This window comes from Sceloporus occidentalis, unplaced genomic scaffold (assembly GCF_023333645.1).
Source record: "Sceloporus occidentalis isolate IW3139 unplaced genomic scaffold, rSceOcc1.0.p SCAF_3, whole genome shotgun sequence".
Lineage (NCBI taxonomy): Eukaryota > Metazoa > Chordata > Lepidosauria > Squamata > Phrynosomatidae > Sceloporus > Sceloporus occidentalis.
Window position 1 is genome coordinate 54,794,806 of NW_028316983.1, and position 23,360 is coordinate 54,818,165.

Genomic DNA, 23,360 nt, shown 5'->3' on the forward strand with positions numbered 1-23,360 from the left:
AGACATGCCATGTAACAAGCATCTGTGTTGGGGAGCTATGGGTACATTTTGAAATTTGAGAAAATATCATGGTCACCACGACAAAAGGATCGGCGCGGGGGGGGGGGGGGGCTGCTTGTCACTCAGGATAAGTAACGTGACAAAAGCTCTAAGGCTGAGATAAGCTCTGCGCTCCAAATTGCAAACTATACATTTGCCCCACAAAACTCAATAAAATTGCTATTTCACTTATTTTCCCCAACCAACAGGCAGCACAATAATACAAACAAGACAAACAGCCCCAACAAAAACTGCACTCCAAATTATACACATACACAGACACACAGAATCATAGAATCCTAGAGTTGGAAGAGACCACAAGGGCCATCCAGTCAAACCCCATTATGCCATGCAGGAACTCACAATCAAAGCACACCTGATAGATAGTCATCCAGAGTCTGTTTAAAAACCTCCAAAGAAGGAAACTCCACCACACTTCAAGGGTGTGTCAAGCACCTCTTACTGTCAGGAGGGTCTTCCTAATGTTTAGGTGGAATCTATTTTCCTGTAGTTTGAATCCATTGCTGTAGATCCTATTATCTGGAGCATCAGGAAACAAGCTTGTTCCATCCTCAACATGACACCCCTTCCAATACTTAAACAGGCCTTCCAATACTTAAACAGGGCTAAACATAGCTTAGACTCCAGGCTAAACATACCCAGCTCCCTAAGTCTCTCCTCATCAGGCACGGTTTCCAGACCTTTCACCATTTTAGTCGCCCTCCTCTGGACTCACTCCAGCTTCTCAACATCCTTTTTGTATTGTAATGCCCAGAACTGGTCATAGTATTCCAGGGGAGGCCTGACCAAAGCAGAGCAGAGTGGCACTATTACTTCTTTTGGTCTAGACACTCTACTTCTATTGATGTAGCCTAGAATCACATTGGTCTTTTTAGCTGCCACATCACATTGTTGACTGATGTTCAACTTATGGTCTACTAGGACGTCTGGATCCCTTTCACATGTACTGTTGTCAAGCCAGATGTCCCCCGTCCTATATCTATGCATTTCATTTTTTTCCTGCCTAAGAGTAGTACCTGACATTTCTCTGTGTTGAAATTTATTTTGTTAGTTTTGGCCAGAACACAAAAACCCATAGGTAGAAACAAACAGCTACACATCACTCTCTGAGCACACCACCAGGAGTTTTCCTTCTTCTGGCTCCCCATTATTCTCCTACAACATAACTCCTATTAAAACTCAGTGGCCATGCTGGCTGGGGTATTAAGTAGTTGTAGTAAGCAAAAAAAGAAACATCCCCTCTGATTTTTCCCAACCCCTGGATCCCTTTTTGTTCTTACTTCTCATGCCTAGTTCTGGAAGCCCTCCCCTTAAATGTCATCTTAATAAGTCCTAAAACCCTTTGCTAGATCTGATTAGAGTAGAGCCATTTATTCCATTGGATTTACCTACATGTTTTTGACATCTTTAATCAAATTTAAAAAAGGAAACAATGACAATGACAAACAAAAGCCACAGCAAAATAGAAACAAAAACTACTCACAGTAAAACCTATAGTAAACAAATAGAACATTAAATACATTTTTAAAAAGTCTTCCAACTTATATGAGGAGTGCTGTAAAGTTTTTAACCTGACCAAGGAGATTATCATACAAGGGCTATTTACACTTTAATAGCGCTATTGTAAAATTATGTAGCAAGAACGATACAATGGCAAAATTGCAACACCCACTTTCGCACGGTGTCGCAATAACGAGGCATTAACGATTCACGAACGGTAAAATAGCACTTTGACATTCCGCAGACTGGCAGCTTTTAGCATTGGCGTCCTGCTGCTAAGGAACTCTCCTGTGACTCACAAGTGTGACACAGACAGCAAGTGATTCTGCTGAACAGCACACTGGGGGATTGGGGGATTCAATTTATTTCCAGAAGGTTTAATGACTGATTCTCAATGGCACTATTGAAATGTGATTGCCTTTCACATGTTCACGATAGCACTAATGGCAAGCCATTAATGCTTTTTTGGCGTTAATGAGAAAATGCACTAACCTGACGCTTCGATGATGAGATAAGTACAATATGTGCATGATGTCATGTGAAAATCTTCCTGTAATCGTGCAAACATGACAAGAGCATAGGACTTTTCTCCCATTTCTTATCCTAGTATGATAATCTCCCAAGAAGTGAATGATCCAAAGCCATGAAATTTACATGCTATTCCATATATTCACCCCAAAGTTTGACACACTTGACATGTCATTTCTCAAGTTTCCTTAACCATTCCAAAAAAAATCCTGATGTGTGGTCACTGAAATACTGCTCTGTTGCTATCTCCTCTGAATCATTTGAAAATTTCCTTCCTTTCAAACAGTTTTAAAAGTTTGGAAAGAGGAAATAAGAAGATGGAGCAAGATCTGGTGAGTAAGATGGATGATCTATACACTCAAAACCTAAATTCTTCAAAACATCCATCCTTTTGCCAGCCCTGTGAACAGGCGCATTGTCTTGCAACAAAAGAGAAGAACCTTCCACAGCTTATATTGTTGCTTTAATGTCAATGCTTTCTTTAACCAGCACAGCAAATTAGAGTACTATTCTGAATTCATTTTTTGGCCCTATTGAAGACAACATCAAAGTACCTTCCTTATCCCCCCAAATAGCGGCCCTAACCTTTCCTGCTGATCTTTGAGACTTGAATTTCTTCAGCTGGGGAGAACTTGAGTGCTGCCACTGCAAGGACTGTTGTTTGGTCCCCAGATCATAATGATGGAACCATGTTTCATCAACAGTGATGAGTTATTCCAAAAAAATCATCACTAGATTATTCAAAAGGCTACAAAATCAATTTGGAGGTATCCACTCAATTTTATTTCTGGTCAGCATTCCAACATTTTGGCATCCATTTGGCTGACAGCTTCTGTATAGCCAACCACTCATAAATTACAAACCCAATATGTTTCCAGGATATCTCAGTCGCTTTCCAGCTTCAATCAATCTTGGATGACACCGATTTTCTGGACCCATTTCAAACCCGCTTCCGGGCGGGCTATGGAGTTGAGACTGCCATGGTCGCCTCAGTTGATGATCTCTGTCTGGGCATGGACAGGGGAAGCGTGTCCCTGTTAGTGCTTTTGGACATCTCAGCGGCTTTCGATACCATCGACCATGGTATCCTTCTGGAGCGCCTGAGGGAGCTGGGTATCGGGGGCACTGCTCTGCAGTGGTTCCGGTCCTACCTCTCGGGTAGATTCCAGATGGTGGAGCTGGGGGACTGTCGCTCCGATAAGAGGGCCCTTACATCTGGTGTCCCTCAGGGAGCAATTTTGTCCCCTATACTATTTAACACCTACATGAAACCGCTGGGAGAGATCATCCGGAGACACGGGGCGCGGTGCTATCAGTACGCTGATGACACCCAGATATGTTTCTCTGTGTCTCCGACTGATGCAGTAACTAAGGATGGCATCTCTCCTCTAAATGCCTGTCTGGAGTCGGTAATGGGCTGGATGAGGGAAAACAAACTCAGTGTGAATCCAGGGAAAATGGAAGTACTGGTGATAGGTTCCCCGGTCCTGGGAGGTGAGATCTGTCACCCGGTCCTGAATGGGGTCACGCTCCCCTTGAAGGACTCGGTGTGCAGCTTGGGAGTGCTCTTTGACTCTTCGCTCCAGTTGACATCTCAGGTGGATGCGACGGTCAGGAGCGCTTGTTATCAGCTTTGGCTGATACGCCAGCTGCGTCCCTATCTGGACCGTAGGGACCTTGAAACTGTTGTACATGCACTGGTAACCTCTCGATTGGATTTTTGCAATGCGCTCTACATGGGGCAACCCTTGTACCAAACCCGGAAGCTACAGTTGGTGCAGAATATGGCGGCGAGATTGGTCGCTGGTAGTTCCAGGTCTGACCATATAACACCTATTTTGAAGGATCTTCATTGGCTGCCTATTCGCTCCCGGGCTCAATACAAGGTGTTGGTGTTGACCTATAAAGCCCTAAATGGCTTGGGCCCAGGGTACTTAGAGGACCGCCTCTCCCCATACAATCCGCCCCGCACACTCAGGTCAACTGGGATGAAATTATTGGAGGTCCCAAAAACGCGATATGCGGGGACCACACAGAGGGCTTTTTCTGTTGCTGCCCCTAAATCTTGGAATAATCTCCCTATCGAGCTCCGTTCCACTGCATCTCTGGTTCTCTTTAAGAAAAATCTGAAAATATATCTTTTCCTGCAAGCCTTTCCACCCTAAATGGTTTTTTTTTATTCTTTACCCTTTATCATCGACCCCGGAATCTGTACTTTGACTTCCCAACTGCCTGCCCCTTGTATTTGACTTTGTTTTTTAACTCTGTTTTTAACTCTGTATTGTTATATTTTTCTTTTGTATGTATGCCGCCTTGATCAGGTTACTGGAAAGGCAGGCTACAAATAAAACCTATTATTATTATTATTATTATTATTATTATTATTATTATTATTATCTCTAGTCTCAGCACTGGTTTTAACTGAGTTTCACAGGTCTGCCAAAATCAGGTCATCAGCATCAACAATTACAGAAGTTGACATGCTGAAGATTTCCCAGACCTGGCTGCATATTCAGTCTCAGAATCTCCATGGTGAAAGTTGGCACCCCACTTCTTCACAGCTGAATATGATGTTAAAAATGTTAAAAATTTACAAGATACAAAAGTCAAAAGACTCAGGGCACCATTCTGTCCCCCATGCTGTTTAACATTTACATGAAGCCGCTGGGTGAGATCACCCAGAGACTTGGGGCGAGGTGTTATCAGTATGCTGATGACACCCAGATTTACTTCTCTATGTCTCGGGCTGTTTCAGCGACCAAGGAGGGCATCTCCCCTCTGAATGACTGTCTGAGATCAGTAATGAATTGGATAAGGGAAAATAGACAAGCTTAATAAAAAATAACAGAGGTACTTGTGATAGGTAACCCCCCTCTGGGTATGGAGATAAGTCCATCTGTCCTGGCCGGGGTAACACTTCCCCTAAAGGACTGTGTTCACAGCTTGGGGGTACTCCTGGATACGTCGCTTCAACTGTCATCTCAGGTTGATGCAACGGCCAGGGGTGCCTGTTATCAGCTTCGGCTGATACACCAACTGCGACCCTACCTGGAGCAATGAAACGTAGAAATGGTTGTACATGCACTGGTAATCTCTGGTCTCGACTTCTGTAATGCGTTCTACATGGGGCAACCCTTGTGCCACGTCCAGAAGCTTCAATTGGTACAAAACATGGCAGACAGACTGGTCACTGGAAAATCTAAATCTGACCATATTACACCAATTCTAAAATCATGACATTGGCTGCCCATTAGCTTCCGGGCACAGTACAAAGTGTTGGTTATTACCTATAAAGCCCTACATGGCTTGGGTCCAGCTTACTTAAAGGAATGCCTCCTTCCATACAATCCTTCCCGCACACTCCACCCTTCGGGTAAGAATCTCTTACAGTCGAGCAGAACTAGATTAGTGACAACATCCCAAAGAACCTTCTCTGTTGCCGCTCCAAAAAATCTGGCATAACCTCCCTGAAGAAATCTGCCAAATATCCTCAATTGAGGCTTTTAAGAAGGCGGTAAAAACGACTCTCTTCAGGCTCACCTATCCAGACTGATTAGATCATGAATGAAGAAACCTGTCCATATGTGCTCCTATGACTTGTTGTCACAGTGTAATGAACAATGTTTCTTTGATATTTTATGATGTAGTATTACTTGATCTCATTTTACAAACTGATATTTTAAAGAGGGTGGGATAGGGGGAGGGGAGACCTTGTTGTTATTTACTTGTATTTTAAACTCTGTTGTTACCTGTCTCAATCCCCAAAAATGATGCAGCGGGATATAAATAAATAAATAAATATATTATTATTATTATTATTATTATTATTATTATTATTATTAAAGCACTCCTTAAGCACTTTACAAAGTGTAAGCTAATTGTCCCCAACAATCTGGGTACTCATTTTAGCGACCTCGGAAGAATGTAAGCCTGAGTTGAGCTTGAGCCCTTTTGGTGGTATTGAACTCGTTACTTTATGGTTTGTGAGTGAGTGGCTGCAGTACAGGCATTTAACCACTGCGCCACCACCCTGAACATGCACAATCTAATTTATCTCAGTAACTAAGCAGGATCAGCCTGCTTATTGCTACAGAATTACAGTAATAAACAAATATAACATCATTAAGAATTAAAAACAATTGTTTACCAGCTTCATTAGGAATGTTTCCATCTGTTGTCTCAGAGGGTGGCCTTATGGTTGGCTCTACTGGTGTTCCTGTGTAACAAGAGACAGTTACTGACTTTTAGGTGTTGGCTGTTCATTCATTAATGACTTCTTTCAACAATCAAGTCACAGAAGTCCCTATGGGCTGCCATGCTTGAGATTCACCCAGACTGGTTTGTCTTCAGACAATGAAGTTTATCAGACAAGGGAAATTGGAAGTATAATCCAATGGCAATCCGAACGCAATCATGGGGTTTAACATTATTGCGTGATAAACTACCACATGCAATTTCAGGCAATGGTAAGTCTGTCCGAATGCAATCATGGGGTTTCATGATTTCGGGCAATGGCAAGCTATTTTCAGGCAATGGGAAGTCAGTTTGAATGCAATTCAACTTCACTTAAATTTGCTGAACTAGCGAATTCACATGAATGCATTCTGGCCCCACTTTCTTTTCATTCAAATTTAAGAGAAATTCCTCCTGTGTGATAAACTCCAATGTCTTTGGAAAAATAAAAAGTGTCTATATTACATGATTAGTTCATTTACTCATGGAAGCTGGCTTACTACAAACTGCAGCTAATGTATTTGGCTGACATTAAAAATATCCACTGGTGAAACATCAGTTTCAATCAAATTAGTCGTAACTTAAAATGGAACAATGATTTAATTTTATAGACTGCTGAAGAACTTGGTTGATCTGTAAAACTTAGCTACTTCTTTATACATATATATACCTATTTATAGCTATTTCTTTAGCTATATCAAAAAATCTAAGAAATTAACACAAAATTCAGCAGCAAGTACTGTATAGAAAATTTGAAAGTAATGCATTACAGGTAACAATGTTACTTGTAACACAATAATTGTGGGGGGTAATGACAAGCCAACGAAATTATTTTTCTTCACATTGACTCATTAACATCCACACTTTTTTATTTACGTGGAGCAAAATTTACTAATAGCTACCATAAATTATTCTTCTTTTTCTTTGCCCTTGACATGTGTATTTTATCGATTTCCTGTTCCTGTTTTTTGTAGTAATGTTTTTAACTTTTATATTTGAATTTTCATTTTCTATTGTACTGTTTTTAAATTTTGTAAGCCGCCCTGATCATATCTATGGAAGGGCGGGGTAGAAATAAAATTTATTATAATTATTATTATAATGTTGGTTTTTGGAGGGGTTTTTCACAACTTTTCAATTTTTTAGACACAGTTACAGAATGCAGATGGGGCTACATAACACTATTGTGTTTATTCCAAGGCAGAATACTCTATATCACCATTGTCACCATTATTTTATTTATTTACAACCTGCTTTTTTCCCAATTCAGGACTCAAAGTGACTTACAATAGTTTTGAAAAAAGATAAAAATTCACAGTGTACTGAAGTTTTAAAGGTAACTGAACTATCAAAAGATGAAAATCAATCAAAAACAAGAACCATTAAAAATAACAAATATAAAATCCAACATCTTATGCAAGTCCTTTATCTTTTTTTGCATCCAAAAAGACTTATTACTAAACCCAAAGTTATTATAACTTACCAGCATCATCATCTCCTCCTCCTCCTCCTCCAGTAGTGGTGGTAGTTGTAGTCGTAGTCGTAGTCGTAGTCGTAGTTGTAACTACCCAAAGAGTGAAGAAAAGTGAATATGATCAATTTGCGTGTTTAGACCCGAAGGGGTCATAAATCTAAACCCTTTTTCAACTCTCTAGAATTGCTATGCACCCCAAACTCTCCTTTTAACTGAAAATCTGTTGGACTGAACTCAGAGACTGACTTTTTTCAAAACCAGTTGTGACCTTCCCGTTTTAGTGGATTCAGGCTCCCTTCGGCCTAAAACAGAGTGAAACTGCCCCCTCCCCATGCCTCCTAGGGTTTTTGGGGGGTGGGTTAAGGCACCCCACCAAAGGCCAGTAGAGGGACTGCCACCTCCAGTATAGCCCTGTAGAGACAGAGTGTTTAGCATCCCAACACAACACAACTCTTCTGAAATTCATTCATACTGTATATCGTAAGATACATACTCGGGACACAAGTTGGAGGGCTTGGATGCCATCTGCTGTCAGCACCACATGTAGCAGACTCACTTCCTACCATCCTGTAGCCAGTCTGACATACAAACTGTAAAATATAGTTATACGGGTATACAGATTGAGGTCGAGTTGTTATCCCTCCATTTGAAATTCTTGGTGTGCTACAACGGACCACTGGAAAGAGAGGAAAAGCAAAGATTAAGAAAGTGTCAGCTCAGATCAGTACCTGGAATATTAAACTTGAAAACAATTAAAAACAGTCCACTTTACAATTTTAAACCTACCAATTATTGCCATTAAATTATGCTTTTCTATGCATGATGTAAGGTCAGAGCATGGTAAACTTACATTATTTTGTATAGCAATGATTTCAACCCAAAGCAAGAATTCTTTTATATATCGTTGTTGTGGTGGTGGTGTGTGTATATGCCTTCAAATCACCTATTGATTTATGGCAACACCATGAGTTCCATAGGGTTTTCTTGGAAAGGAATACTCAGAGATGGTTTCACCATCTCCTTCTTCTGGTCACTCATCGGCGGGGGGGGGGGGGGGGGGGAGACCTATGGACACAGGACCTGGTGCACAACTTCTGGTGCACTTTCGGTGTGCGCAGGAGCATAAGTGTGTGATCAGACATGCTGCATTAACCCCAGGAAGCAGCCACCAGGCCCCGGGGAGCACTGGAAATGCCACACACACACCCTGGGGAGCAGGTTTTCAGACCCACACACCCCCAGGGAGCAAGCCTGCAGCTGTGGGGAATCCCATAAGCCAGGACCGCAGCCACAGGGAGGCCCTGAAGGAGGCAAGGGACTGACTGGGTGTCACCCCCCCCTTCTGGGGTATCACCTGGTGCGGTCCACACACCCTGCACCCTGCTAATGAAACTACTGGCCTACAGTACCTGATATTTGTTGTCCAAGTTCTAACCAGGACTGACTTGGTTTAGCTTCCAAGATTTGATGGGATCTTGTGCCTTTAGTGTATTTAGTTATGCACCTTCAGGTTTACTCCAACTTGTAGTGTCTCAACATAGGGTTTTCTTGACAAGATTTATTTAGGTGAGGTTTGCATCTTCTAAGGCTAAGAAAGTGAGAGTTGCCTAAGATCACCCACCCAGTTTTTATATGGGGATTTGAACCCTGTCTCCTGGAGTTCTCCTTCGACATTCAAATCACTATGCCAAGCTGGTTCTGTAAACTTACTCCATATAGTAGTCTCAGGATGGAGTGGACCTCCCCCCCATCTATTGTCACATGATGATAGCTGCTACATGGTGTTTACCTTAAATGTGGTGCATGAAAACTACTGAATTATTATTATTACTCCTGCTCCACTGACCACAAAAGCTGAAATGATTTACATGAAAGAAGCATCAGTTTAAATAATATCCTCCCACCACTTCAACAGAATTATTTGCAGTCCCACTGAAATACATCGAAGCCTTATTTGCAGGATGGCACTTGATGGATTGCACCATTGCCAATAACGTTTTCTACTAGTTTTGGGCAATCAAAGTAATTTCACCTAAGATATCAAAACACAAATTTCCATCACCTTTACATTGAGGTGGGGGTCTGTCCCATTTTCCACTTATGCCATCTTCCGCAGTTGTACAGGTAATACTTTTATTTCCAATAAGGGAAAAGTCTTTATTACAAGTGTATGTTACCACGTCGCCAAAAACATAGAGATCAAGAGCTGTGTCACCACTGTGTTTTCCATTGGCAATTTCAGGAGGGCGAGCACAAGGGATTCCTGAGAAAGAAAGCAACGTCAATGGTCCAGGTACATTAAAACTGCAGAAGGATCAATTAGAGTAGGGGCGGGCAGATGCAGATGTGGGGAGGGCAAATTTGCATTCCTTCCCATTCCTCAGTGGACTATGCAGGAATGGCAAAGCCCTAGAGATCTGAAAAAGAAAAGTCTTAAAAAAGAAAAGAAAATTCCTAAGAAGCTCCCCCACTCCAAAACAATCCAAAATAGTTCAAAACCACTGCAATATGCAGCAGCTTTGCCACACATTAGCCACAAGCGAAACAAAATGGTTAAAATAGAAACAAGAAGTGAGCAATATTGCTTCTGGTTCCAATTTCTGCCAATTTTTAAACTTTATTTTTAGAGGAGGCTTGGTGGGATGGGGTTAGCCAAATTTTAGGCATATGTAAATCTTTACAAACTAAACTATTTGCAATACGGAAATAACAATGAAATGTACTGAGGCAAACACTAACAAGCTTAAAGGAACAGATAATCTTACGTTCACAAAACGGAGGATCTTTATCCCATTCAACCTTGTTCCTCCCAAACAAAGTGCAACGAGAAGTCTTATGGCCTATTAATCTGTACCTAAAGAGAGAAAAGTCTTACAATTAGTACATGAGATAGGAAAAAAGAGTATACAAATACAGGATATCTTGGAGCTAGTAGGCTTAGTTTTGCAAGATCATTTGCAGTCCACCGCATTATCATTGCCAGGGCCTCCTAAAGAAATAAAAGATAATGAAACCAACAATTTAAAACAATTTAACAGAATGAAGGAGTAAGAATGTATCAGCAACGGGATTATAGCCAGCTCAGGAAATATTTTCAAGAGATCTGAATAATAAAAGTGTGAGGGGGGTCTTTGCTTGCTGACAAAACGTAATGGAGTGTATACCAGGATAAGAAAAATATTCCAAAGAGCCCCATAACTGAAAAGATCTGTTCTAGTCACTAATCCAGGCTGAGATAAGCCACCAATTACCTTAATTTCAGAGACAAGACATGCAAAAAATGAAGAGAAGAACCTCCCCACCTCCAGGACCCTAATTTATGATATCACAGCTTGCGTTACAGCAAAGCATACATGAGAGTGTCTGAGCTTCCAATGTCTAGTGCACCTATTCAGATCAATGTAAAATATTTAGCAAGACTCCCTTTTGTCATTTCAGACACAGAAGGAAAAATGAAGGAACACAGCCAAGTGAGTACACAGGATAATTTATAGCACAGGTAGAGTGGGGGAATTTTTCCCTTCCTCCTGAAAGTGCCACTCAAAATTACCCAGCAGTCAGTGGAACTGGAGAAGACTGCAACAAGATTCCATTTCTCTCTTCACCCTGGCATGTCACATAAATATCCATTGACCTTTGGCATGTGCCTTTCCATTCTCTCCATACTCATTTAGCCTTGGGGTGGATAAAGCCTTCAAGTGCAGAGTGGGATGGAGCAAGATGGTGAGGCTACAAGTCCGATTTAAAGGAACATCAAGGTAGGTATTTTCATCCCTGCTTGAAAGTCCAAGAGAGAGGCACTTGGAGAGCCAATCATAAGATAGTATAGAAAGTGTATGCTCACCTCATTTATTTAAAAATAAGAAAAAAAATTGGTTATGAAAGCTGTCAAATTAATAATAATAATAATAATAATAATAATAGGATTTATTTATGTGCCGCTCAGTCACTGGGAATCTGGGCGGCTTACAACTTAGGGGATAATAGACGGTTCCCTGCCCTCAGGCTTACAGTCTAAAAAGACACGGCACAAAAGGAGAAGGAAATTGGGGGGGGGGGAGATAAATAGCAACCAAACAGTAAACAGCAACTATTATTGCAAGGAATAGTTCTCAATACCTCCAATTATTTACCTTCCTTCTCAGTTTGGAACCTGCAACCTTCCACTACCCCATGCCTTCAATGGCTGCCCAAAAGCCTCTTTGCTCTTTTTTCCTCTCCTTGGATCCTGTCCATCCCCTGCCCTGCCTGCCTGCTCACCTGCCTGCCTTACTGGACCAGAGGAGCCAACTATCACACACCTCCAACTGTGTGTTCCAGACAGCAGTGTTAGGTTGCCGCAGTCCTATGCCCAACAGGGGTCGATTGGGGCTGGAGTGGTAGCTGGCTGCTCCAAGCTGCCAGTCCATTTGACCTCATAGATATGACCCTTATGTATATAAATATCATTTTCTCCTCCAGTCAGGTTACTGGACATAACAAAACATCACGGACAGTTAACTTCCTTCAGATAGCAGCCATCTGATTGCATCAGAAATTGCTCTCTACTACAGCCCATTTTGAGTTTATTGTCAGTCAAGGCATTGTTTATACAGGCATCTCAACACTGATAGTTATGTTGGCATTCTCCCTGGAACTGAACTGTGTCTAGACTCTACAATACACAGAGTTTTCTGTTCTCTGTGTTATACAGTTGGCCCTCCACATTTTCAGGTTTCAGATTTGCGGTTTTGACTATTTGTGACTTTGTAGCTTCTGCTTAACAAAGCCAACCTTTTCACACACCCCTCCTCAATCTTCCCTCCCAGCCAGCGAAACCAATACTGTTCATTCCCCTGCTCTGCCAAAATTTACATCCTCCTCATTTTCAAGACCTTCCCTTTAAATCCAGTGTTGGCAGTCATCCTGGGGATGATCCAATCTCTCTCCCACTCTCTCCCAGCCAAACAAAAGCAACGGTGTACTTTCCCTTTGTACAGATTGAATCATAGAATCATAGAATCATAGAGTTGGAAGAGACCACAAAGGCCATCGAGTCCACCCCCTGCCATGCAGGAACTCACAATCAAAGCATCCCTGACAGATGGCCATCCAGCCTCTGCTTAAAGACATCCAAAGAAGGAGACTCCACTACACTCTGAGGGAGTGTGTTCCACTCTTCAACAGCCCTTACTGTCAAGAAGTTCCTCTTTATGTTGAGCTGGAATCTCTTTTCCTGGAGCTTGCATCCATTGTTCCGGGTCCTGTTCTCTGAAGCAGCAGAAAACAAGCTTGCGCCCTCCTCAATATGACATCCCTTCAAATATTTCAACAGGGCTATCATATCACCTCTTAACCTTCTCTTCTCCAGGCTAAACATCCCCAGCTCCCTGAGTCTTTCCTCACAGGGCATGGTTTCTAGACCCTTCACCATTTTAGTCGCCCTCCTTTGGACACGCTCCAGTTTCTCAATGTCCTTTTTGAATTGTGGTGCCCAGAAGTGGACACAATATTCCAGGTGGGGTCTGACCAAAGCAGAAAGAGTGGCACTATTACTTCCCTTGATCTAGACAGTATACTTCTATTGATGCAGCCTAAAATTGCATTGGCCTTTTTAGCTGCCACATCACACTGTTTTTTTATTTATTTTTTACATTTTACACAAAACATAATGTAAACACATATATCAACACATATATACATAAGCCAATATCATATACTCAAAACAAAAATGACAACAAAGACATAACGTTGTTTCTTTTAAAACACATGTAACATTTATCCTAGACTTCCTACCACTGGATGAGGGAAAACAAACTCAGTTTGAATCCAGAGAAAACGGAAGTACTGGTGATAGGTTCCCCAGGTCCGGGTAGTGAGATTTACCATCCTGTCCTGAATGGGGTCACGCTCCCCTTGAAGGACTCAGTCTGCAGCTTGGGAGTGCTCCTGGACTCGTCGCTCCAGCTGTCATCTCAGGTGGATGTGGCGGTCAGGAGCGCTTGTTATCAGCTTCGGCTGATACACCAGCTGCGCCCCTACCTGGACCGGAGGGACCTTGAAACTGTAGTACATGTTCTGGTAACCTCTCGATTGGATTTCTGCAACGCGCCCTACATGGGGCAACCCTTGTACCAAACCCGTAAGCTACAGTTAGTGCAAAATATGGCAGTGAGACTGGTTGCTGGTTGTTCCAGGTCAGATCATATAACACCAATCTTGAAAGATCTTCATTGGCTGCCTATGCGCTTCCGGGCTCAATACAAGGTGTTGGTTATGACCTACAAAGCCCTAAATGGCTTGGGCCCAGGGTACTTGGAGGACTGCCTCTCCCCATATAATCTGCCCCGCTCACTCAGGTCGGCAGGGAAGAATCTGCTTGAGGTCCCAACTGCACATTATGCAATGACCTTGCAACGGGCCTTTTCCATCTCGGCCCCAAGATTATGGAATAATCTTCCAGATGAGCTCCGCTCCACCACATCTTTAGATACTTTTAAGAAGAACCTTAAGACCTTCTTCTTTTCTCAAGCCTTCCCCCCATGAGATGTTACTTCATGTTTCACCCCCTCGGCTTGATGACCTTGTGATGTTTATGGATTTCCCCACTCAGCTGAACCTGTTGCTTTATTGTTATTGTGACTGTTTTTAGATACTGTTTTAAGTGTTTTTATCTTGATGGTTTTTTTTACTTAAACTTGTATGCCGCTTTGATCAAAAATTGAAAAAGCGGGATATAAATAAACTATTTATTATTATTATTATTATTATTATTATTTGAGTCTTTTCTTCTTGTTCCGTTTTTCTTATCTCATGTATTATCTTCCTGCTTATCTAATTGTCTTCTTTACACTTAATGTCTTAACATTAGCTTATATTTAAGTTAAGTTATTTTTACATTTGATTCTTATAACTTGGCCTTTTCTATTTACATTTTACTAGAGTAAGTCTTTAAATGACTATTATAACTTTCTTTTCCGTCTTATAGCTTTCTTTATCAACTTGCCTCTATAATACTATCTCCCAAAATAAAAAGAATTAAGAAAGATGTATAGAAATACAAGTTCAGAACACTTCAACTCTTTCTATATATTTGGGAGGAATCTGTGGAGTAATTTTACCAAGAGCTCCATTCAGCAATCCAAAGTAATATATACAGCACCCTATTTCACAATAAGTAGTAAAATGGGGATAGGTGACTTATTCCTCTATAGATACCTTATTCCCATTAACACATTTATGTACAGATGCAAGATCATACAGATATATACATAAATGCATATACACGTTTAAGTTTACAATCGCCATACAGGCAGATATAACACAGTAACTTAGCAAACTACTGTTTTTAGAGTATTCATACAGTTTCAAAACATTCATATATCGCTTCTTTTTAAGGCAAGTTTCCTGCTTCCCTGTTGTATTAACCGAAAGTGTCTATACCCTAACTTCTTATCTTTATTACTGTCCATCTTCTCTCCAGAAATTCGAAGAACATATTCCACTCTGCCTTTGTCTTTTCTTCACTTTTGTCTTTCCATCCGCATGCTTTGATGTCCATTTCAGCCATCTCATACGCTTTTAACAACCATTCATCTATCTTCGGGATTCTTTCTGTCTTCCAGAATTTAGCATAGACAATTCGGGCACATGACAGTAAATAAAACAACATTTTCTCATAATCTTTATCTGTAGATTGATCAATCATTCCCAGCAAAAATACTTCTGGGCTAAATGGTATCATAATTTTTATCTCTATTGTCAGTATTTTATAAATTTCTACCCAGTATTTCTTTACTGCTTTACAAGACCACCACATATGGTAGTACGTACCTACACCTTCATTACATTTCCAACATACTGGTTTTGGCTTTTTGTACATTAATGAAAGTTTTTGAGGCGTCAGATGCCATCTATAAGTCATTTTGTATGTATTCTCTTTCAGATCTTGACACATCGTATATTTCAGGTTCTCACCCCAGACTCTTTCCCATTTTTGATATTCTATACTATGCCTCACGTTTTGCGCCCACTTTATCATATTTTCTCTAATTACTTCATTTTCCAGGTCCCATTTTAGTAGCATCTTATAACATCTTGAGATCATTTTTTTCCTACCCTTCTTCATTAGTTCTTCCCATTCTGATTGGACGGCTGCAATCCCTTCTCTCTCTCAGCTGTCTGTATAAGTACCAGTGGCACTCTATACCTCAATTTCTAGTTCTTCTTTAGATTTCATTTCAGTTTCTCCTTGTACATTTTTCAAGATATCAGAATATCTTAACCACTTTATTTTCAGGATACCCTCTTTGCTAAATAATGCTTCATGTGGGGAGCACGAGTGTGGAATTTTTATACATAATCTTCTTTTATATTTCCCCCATATATTTATCAGAGACTTTCTAATTACATGACTCTTAAATCCTTTATGTGTCAAGTCCTTATTATAGAAAAGATAACTATGCCATCCATATCAAAGTTGATCACCTTCGAGATTTAGAATCATACAATCATAGAATCATAGAATCGTAGAATTGGAAGAGACCACTAGGGCCATCCAGTCCAACCCCCTGCCATGCAGGAAATCCAAATCAAAGCATCCCTGACAGATGGCCATCCAGCCTCTGTTTAAAGACCTCCAAAGAAGGAGACTCCATCACCCTCCGAGGGAGTGCATTCCACTGTCGAACAGCCCTTACTGTCAGGAAGTTCCTCCTAATGTTGAGGTGGAATCTCTTTTCCTCTAGCTTGCATCCATTGTTCTGGGTTCTGTTCTCTGGAGCAGAAGAAAACAAGCTTGTTCCCTCCTCAGTATGACATCCCTTCAAATATTTAAACAGGGCTATCATATCACCTCTTAACCTTCTTTTCTCCAGGCTAAACATCCCCGGCTCCCTAAGTCGTTCCTCATAGGGCATGGTTTCCAGACACTTCACCATTTTTGTCGCCCTCCTTTGGACACGCTCCAGTTTCTCAATGTCCTTTTTGAATTGTGGTGCCCAGAACTGGACACAATATTCTAGGTGGGGCCCAACCAAAGCAGAATACAGTGGCACTGTTACTTCTCTTAATCTAGACACTATACTTTTATTTATGCAGCCTAAAATTGCATTGGCCTTTTCAGATGCCGCATCACACTGTTCACTCATGTTCAACTTGTGGTCTACTTGGACTCCTAGATCCCATTCACATGTAGTTTCATTCAGCCAGGTGTCACCCATCCTATATCTGTGCATTTTATTTTTCTGCTCTAAGTTCAATACCTTACATTTCTCCGTGTTGAATTTCATTTTGTTAGCTTTGGCCCAGCTTTCTAGTCTATTCAGGTCATTTTGAATCTTGGTCCTGTCCTCTGGAGTATTAGCTATTCCTCCTAATTTGGTGTCATCTGCAAATTTGATGAGTATGCTCCCAATTCTGTCATCCAGGTCATTGATAAAGATGTTGAATAACACTGGGCCCAGGACAGAGCCCTGTGGGACCCCATTGGTCACTTCTCTCCAGGATGAAAAGGAGCCATTGTTGAGCACCCTTTGGGTTCGGCCGGTCAACCAATTACAGATCCATTTAACAGTTCCTTTGTCTAGCCCACATTTTACAAGCTTGTTTGCAAGAATGTCATGGGAAACCTTGTCAAAGGCCTTACTGAAATCAAGATATACTATATCCACAGCATTCCCTTCATCTAACAAGCTGGTAATTTTATCAAAGAAAGAGATTAGATTTGTCTGGCATGACTTGTTTCTCTGAAACCCATGTTGACTTTTTGTGATTATGGAATTGCCATCTAGATGTTCACAGACTCTTTGTTTAATTATCTGCTCTAGAATCTTTCCTAGAACTGATGTCAGACTAACTGGACGATAATTGTTGGGATCCTCTTTTCCCCCCTTTTTGAAGATGGGGACAACGTTTGCCCTCCTCCAGTCTGCTGGGATCTCTCCTGTTCTCCAGGAGTTTTCAAATATGATTGCCAATGGCTCCGATATTACTTTTGCCAGTTCTTTTAATACCCTTGGATGGAGTTCATCTGGTCCCGGAGACTTAAATTCATTTAGATTAACAAGGTGTTCCTCTACTATCTCTTTACTTATTCTGTGCTGAAATTCCCCTATTCTGTTCTCTGCTCCATTATCCTCAGGTTGAGCACCCTTTGCCTTTTCTGAGAAGACTGAGGCAAAGAAGGTGTTGAGTAATTCTGCCTTTTCTCTGTCCCCTGTTAACATTTTGCCATCCTCTCGACGCAGTGGCCCTACCATTTCCTTCTTCTTCCTTTTGCTGCGGACATATCCAAAAAATCCCTTTTTATTCTTTTTAACCTCTCTAGCAAGCCTAAGTTCATTCTGTGTTTTAGCTTTTCTGACTTTACCCCTACAAATGCCTGCTATTTCTTTGAATTCCGTTTTTGTGATTTCCCCCTTTTTCCATTTCTTATACATGTTCCGTTTCAAACTTAGCTCAGTTGAAAGTTCCTTAGTCATCCATCCTAGTTTCTTGAGACACCTCCCGTTTTTCTTTTTCACTGGAACTGTTTGAAATTGTGCCTTCAGTATCTCCCTTTTGAGAAAGTCCCATCCGTCCTGAACTCCTTTATCTTTTAGTATTTCTGACCATGGAATTGCCCTCAATTCTTCTCTAAGTTTACTGAAATTCGCTCTCCTAAAGTCTAGAATGTGTGTCTGACTATGCTTGGTTTCTCCTTTCCACTGTATTACAAACTCCAGGAGAACATGGTCACTTCCACCTAATGATCCCACCACTTGCACCCCATTAACCAAGTCATCCTTGTTGGTTAGGATCAGATCTAAAATAGCTGACCCCCTTGTTGCTTCTTCCACCTTTTGGACAATGAAATTGTCTTCCAGGCAAGTGAGGAATTTGCTAGACCTTGAGGATTTTGCTGAGTTTGACTTCCAGAAAATATCAGGATAGTTGAAGTTGCCCATCACTACTACATCTCTCCTTTCTGAGTGTGTGGTCATCTGTTCTAGAAAGACATCATCCAATTCCTCAGTCTGACTTGGGGGTCTGTAGTAGATTCCCACCATAACATCCTTGTTGTTTCCCTCCCCTTTAATTTTTATCCAGATGCTCTCCACCTGGCTTCCATGATTGATGTCCTGGATCTCTTCACTGGTGTAAATATCTCTGACATATAGTGCTATTGCTCCTCCTTTCCTGTTTGGCCTATTTCTCTTAAAAAGGTTATACCCCTCTATTTCCACATTCCAATTATAAGACTCATCCCACCAGGTTTTGGTGATGCCTATTATATCATATTTGCTTTGTTGTACTAGGAGTTCGAGTTCATCTTGTAACCCGCCTTGATCCCAGGAAAGGCGGGCTAAAAATAAAGTTTTTATTATTATTTATTATTTATCTTGCTTATTTCCCATGCTCTGTGCATTAGTGTAGAGACATCACAGACCATGGGTCCCTTTTACTTGCTGCCTGTGCAAGTTTTTTTTCCTCCCACTGTTGGGTCCTTGCAAGTTTTCATTTTGTAAATCAACCCATTCTTTCATCCATGTCTGGCAGCAAGCAAAATAATACAACTTAATGTTTTGGAAATCCCATTTCCCCTCTTTTTTTTTTCATCACATAGAATTTTCATCTTAATTCTGGCTCTTTTCCTATTCCATATAAATTTTCCTATTTCTTTTTGCCATTGATTTAATGGTTTTTCATTATGTATTATAGGTATCTTTTGGAATAGGAATAAGAGCTTTGGGAGCACATTCATTTGAATTAAATTGAAATTTTACCCAGCAGTGAGAGTTGCATCTTTTCCCATCTTTCTAGGTCTTTTTAAATATCTCTCCAGATCTTCTCATAATTATTATGAAATAGGTCTGTGTTCTTTCGGGTCAAAGTTATCCCTAAATATTTGACACTGTTTTGTTTTATACCCACTTGTTTCTTCGAATGCTTTTTCCTCTTTTTTGACATATTTTTAGTTAATATCATTGTTTTGCCCTTTAAGCCTGATGCTTCTTCAAATTCTTTTTGTATTTCTAATAAAGATTCTATATACTGTTGACTCATGTTCAACTTGTGGTCTACTTGGACTCCTAGATCCCTTTCACATGCAGTCTCATTCAGCCAGGTATCACCCATCCTATATCTGTGCATTTTATTTTTCCGCCCTAAATGCAGTACCTTACATTTCTCTGTGTTGAATTTCATTTTGTTAGCTTTGGCCAAGCCTTCTAGTCTATACAGGTCATTTTGAATTTTAATTCTGTCCTCTGGGGTATTAGCTATTTATCCTAATTTGGTGTCATCTGCAAATTTGATACGTATGCCCCCAGTTCTGTCATCCAGGTCATTGATAAGGATGCTGAATAGCACTAGGCCCAGGACAGAGCCCTGTGGGACCCACTGGTTACTTCTCTCCAGGATGAAAGGAAGCCATTGTTGAGCACCCTTTGGGTTCAGCCAGTCAACCAATTACAAATCCATGTAACAGTTACCTTGTCTAGCCCACATTTTATAAGCTTGTTTGCAAGAATGTAATGATTCTTGAACTTTGTCAAAGGCCTTGCTGAAATCAAGATATATGGCTGCAAACATCAGATTCAGAGTAGAAAGACTTTGGAAACGAGCAGAACGCAAAGTTTTGTCAAAATGGGTAAGATACAGTGTTGCTTTTGTCTGGCCAGGAGGGAGTCGGGGAAGAGGAAGGAGAAAACGTGGATCCTTTGCAGTTGTGGTTGCTAACATCAGACTGAAAGTGGAAGCACTTTGGAAATGTGGGAGAGGATATGTGTTTCAAGGCTAAAAAAAAGTTATGAGCGGTGCTCTTGGTGGGAGAGGACTCTTTATCATTCATATTGTGGAGGGAGGCTAATATATTTGAAGGTTTTCCACTTTCATGGGTTCCTTGGCCCCTAACTGCCAGGAATGTGGAAGGGTGACTGTACTTCATATATTATGCTTCATATCTTATAAACACTCTACATTTCCAGGTCTCAAAGTTGACATATAAATCAGTATAGGCCTGGAAGAAGGTCTTCACATTGGTGGCAGAAGGGAAATAAATGGAAAATCTCATAGGATGCTCCACATCTCATCTGTTCAAGTCTATCTGATATCAACTGCTCACCAGGAAAGATTGTGATCAGCTGTTCTGATTATTATGTTGCAATTTCAAAATTATATTTTTATAATTAATATATTTTTAATTGCAATTATAAGATGCTTTGGAAAGATCTGCCTCCATTAAAATGGGCTATAACTAAGCTAACCACATAGAACTAACGGTTCAGATGTTAACAATACATATAAACATTTTAATATATTGCTAGCAAAACCCTTCCAGGAGTTCGACACACATTTTTTTTCAACAAGCGACCTGAAACTCACCCTTTGTCACAGCTGAAAGTTACTGTATCACCTAATGCTAATTCTTCTGGGCCTTCAAATCTGCCATTTTCTAAAACTGGAGGCTTACACCGCTTTCCTAAAGGAAGAATTAGAACTAGAATTACAACATGCTGTCCTCATTCATAGAACAGAGCAAACACACTAACAGATATCTAGGTATTATCTTGTCTGCTTTGGGTTGGATGAAGGAAGTTTCTGTCACATCTGGCTACAAATGATACAGATGTGGAATAATTAAAAAGGGGGAAATGTAATATAAGAGGCATGTCTGGTAACTATTGTGGAGAGGAAGCACAACCAGAAGTGTAAAGTCATTTCAAGGAGAAAAATTAGAAAGTTTGGTGACTGAATTAAAAAAACAATGCTGAGGACTATTTCTCTTTGAGAGTGATGACCACAATGTGCTCAAGAAACTGAGTGGCTGTTCTAAGCTTTCCTTTTCATTCATCAGAATGTTTTATTACAATCTTTAGAAAATACAGCAGAAGACCATTACAATTTCTGTATACAGTACTCATATGACTCTCAAATCCGCTTTCCCGCTTTTGTTCCCTCCAGATCTTTCTAGCATGTCAAAGGAAACTGTTCTTTTGCTAAAAGTATACATATCAAGTAAAATGTAAACGATCAAAGGCATTTGTTTCAATCTGTGCAAAAATTCAGGTCTCTGCAGTCTACAGAGATAAAAATAGAAACTATGAATTTTTCAGATGTAAATACTGATTAAACAAAAAAAAACCTGACAATCTCCTATTTCCAAGTATATTTTATGCATTGTCTCAGTGTCAACACATAAGTTTCAACTGGCTATTTTTCTTAACAGTTACATCACAGGGTTTATATATATATATATATATATATATGAATACAGTATGAACTCTTCTGTAAAGTTTACCTCAAATTTGATTTTATTGATAACCCTTAATACTGCAATCTGTTGGGCCAGATGACATATATTAGGTCCTGTCTATATATAAAAGCAGTTGAGAAAAATAACTTCTTGAACTATATACACTTGTTGCATTGTCACCTATGCTAAATAGATTTTGGATTTTTAAAAAAATCGGTTCTTCTATTTTGGGGAAATGGTGGCACTGTCCAAAACAGAGAACTAATGACATAATACACAATGTTAACAATTTATTAAATTATTATCACACCCCAAATTGTCTAAAACCAACATATGTTGGGGACAATAACCTGCTATTCCTTCTCCAATACCAGGTATCTTTGGAATTACAATTTGAATAAAACCAGTATGATTCATACATTTACCAAAGAGAACAATATTATGTGCTAATTAAGGCATATATTAAGAATACTGAATACACAAAATCCTGAACTTTAGATGTGAACATACTGCAGATATTGTCAATATTTCCCAAGGCTGGAGGGAGCATCTCAACTTTATACCACATTGAGGCCAGGTTGAGAGACCGCTTACACTGCTGACATGACATTTCTGCCTTTCAAGGACCATTCAGACAACAGCAATTCAATCTTGTGGAATTCTGTTTTCTTTATTATCCTTGGTATGAAACAGACAGGCTAAATAAAGTGGTTTCCAGCCGCTTTGAAGACAGGGTCTTTAGATGACGCACACCTTCAAAGCAGGCAGAAATTAGATAGAAGCTGTGCTCCAGGACCAAAACCCAGAGCAAAAAGATAGTCCGACTTAGCCTGGAAAATGCACATCTTCACTACTGCATGTCTGTTCGACATTTGGATTGTGGGGATTCTGTGTCTTATTTTCAAGTGTGTGTTCAGACTCAAATGTCCTCTTCTGCGGAGTAGAACATTTATGTTACTTGTTAGTGAACAGACCAATAGGCTTTTTAGCCTGGATCCATTATTCGTTACCCAATGCTATTACTGTGTTTTAAGGTATGCTGGCAGATTCTGACTCGCTCTGCTGACATTCTCTGCTTGACTCTGTTTGGTGAAAGACTACTAATGCTGTTGTGTTTTCTGCTGCTTACAGTAAAGAAAGTTCTTTTGTGAACCTCTGCCTTCCTGGCTGTTATTTCTTACAAGGGGACAGAGAGGGGAGAGACTATAAGCTTTACTGCTGAAGGAAGTAAAACCAGCAGTAACCTTAACAATATCAACATCCCAATACAAGTGCAGGGCTGCGGCAAAGCAAATTAATGAAAGTGTGAAAATTCCAATGGATGTAATTACAATATACACAAACCGGACA

At 40.4% G+C, this 23,360-nt stretch overlaps 1 protein-coding gene across 1 annotated transcript in view; it reads right to left on the reverse strand.

Moving 5' to 3' along the window:
• CR1 (complement C3b/C4b receptor 1 (Knops blood group)) overlaps window positions 1-23,360 on the reverse strand; it is a 134,390-nt gene that overhangs the window by 94,854 nt on the left and 16,176 nt on the right. The window contains exons 3-8 of the mRNA XM_089518282.1: window positions 21,140-21,236; window positions 10,561-10,649; window positions 9,858-10,058; window positions 8,289-8,471; window positions 7,805-7,885; window positions 6,236-6,304 (exon numbers count right to left, since the gene is read on the reverse strand). Of these exons, the coding sequence (XP_089374408.1) occupies window positions 6,236-6,304; window positions 7,805-7,885; window positions 8,289-8,471; window positions 9,858-10,058; window positions 10,561-10,649; window positions 21,140-21,236 (720 nt within the window). The remainder of the gene's footprint in view (window positions 1-6,235; window positions 6,305-7,804; window positions 7,886-8,288; window positions 8,472-9,857; window positions 10,059-10,560; window positions 10,650-21,139; window positions 21,237-23,360) is intronic.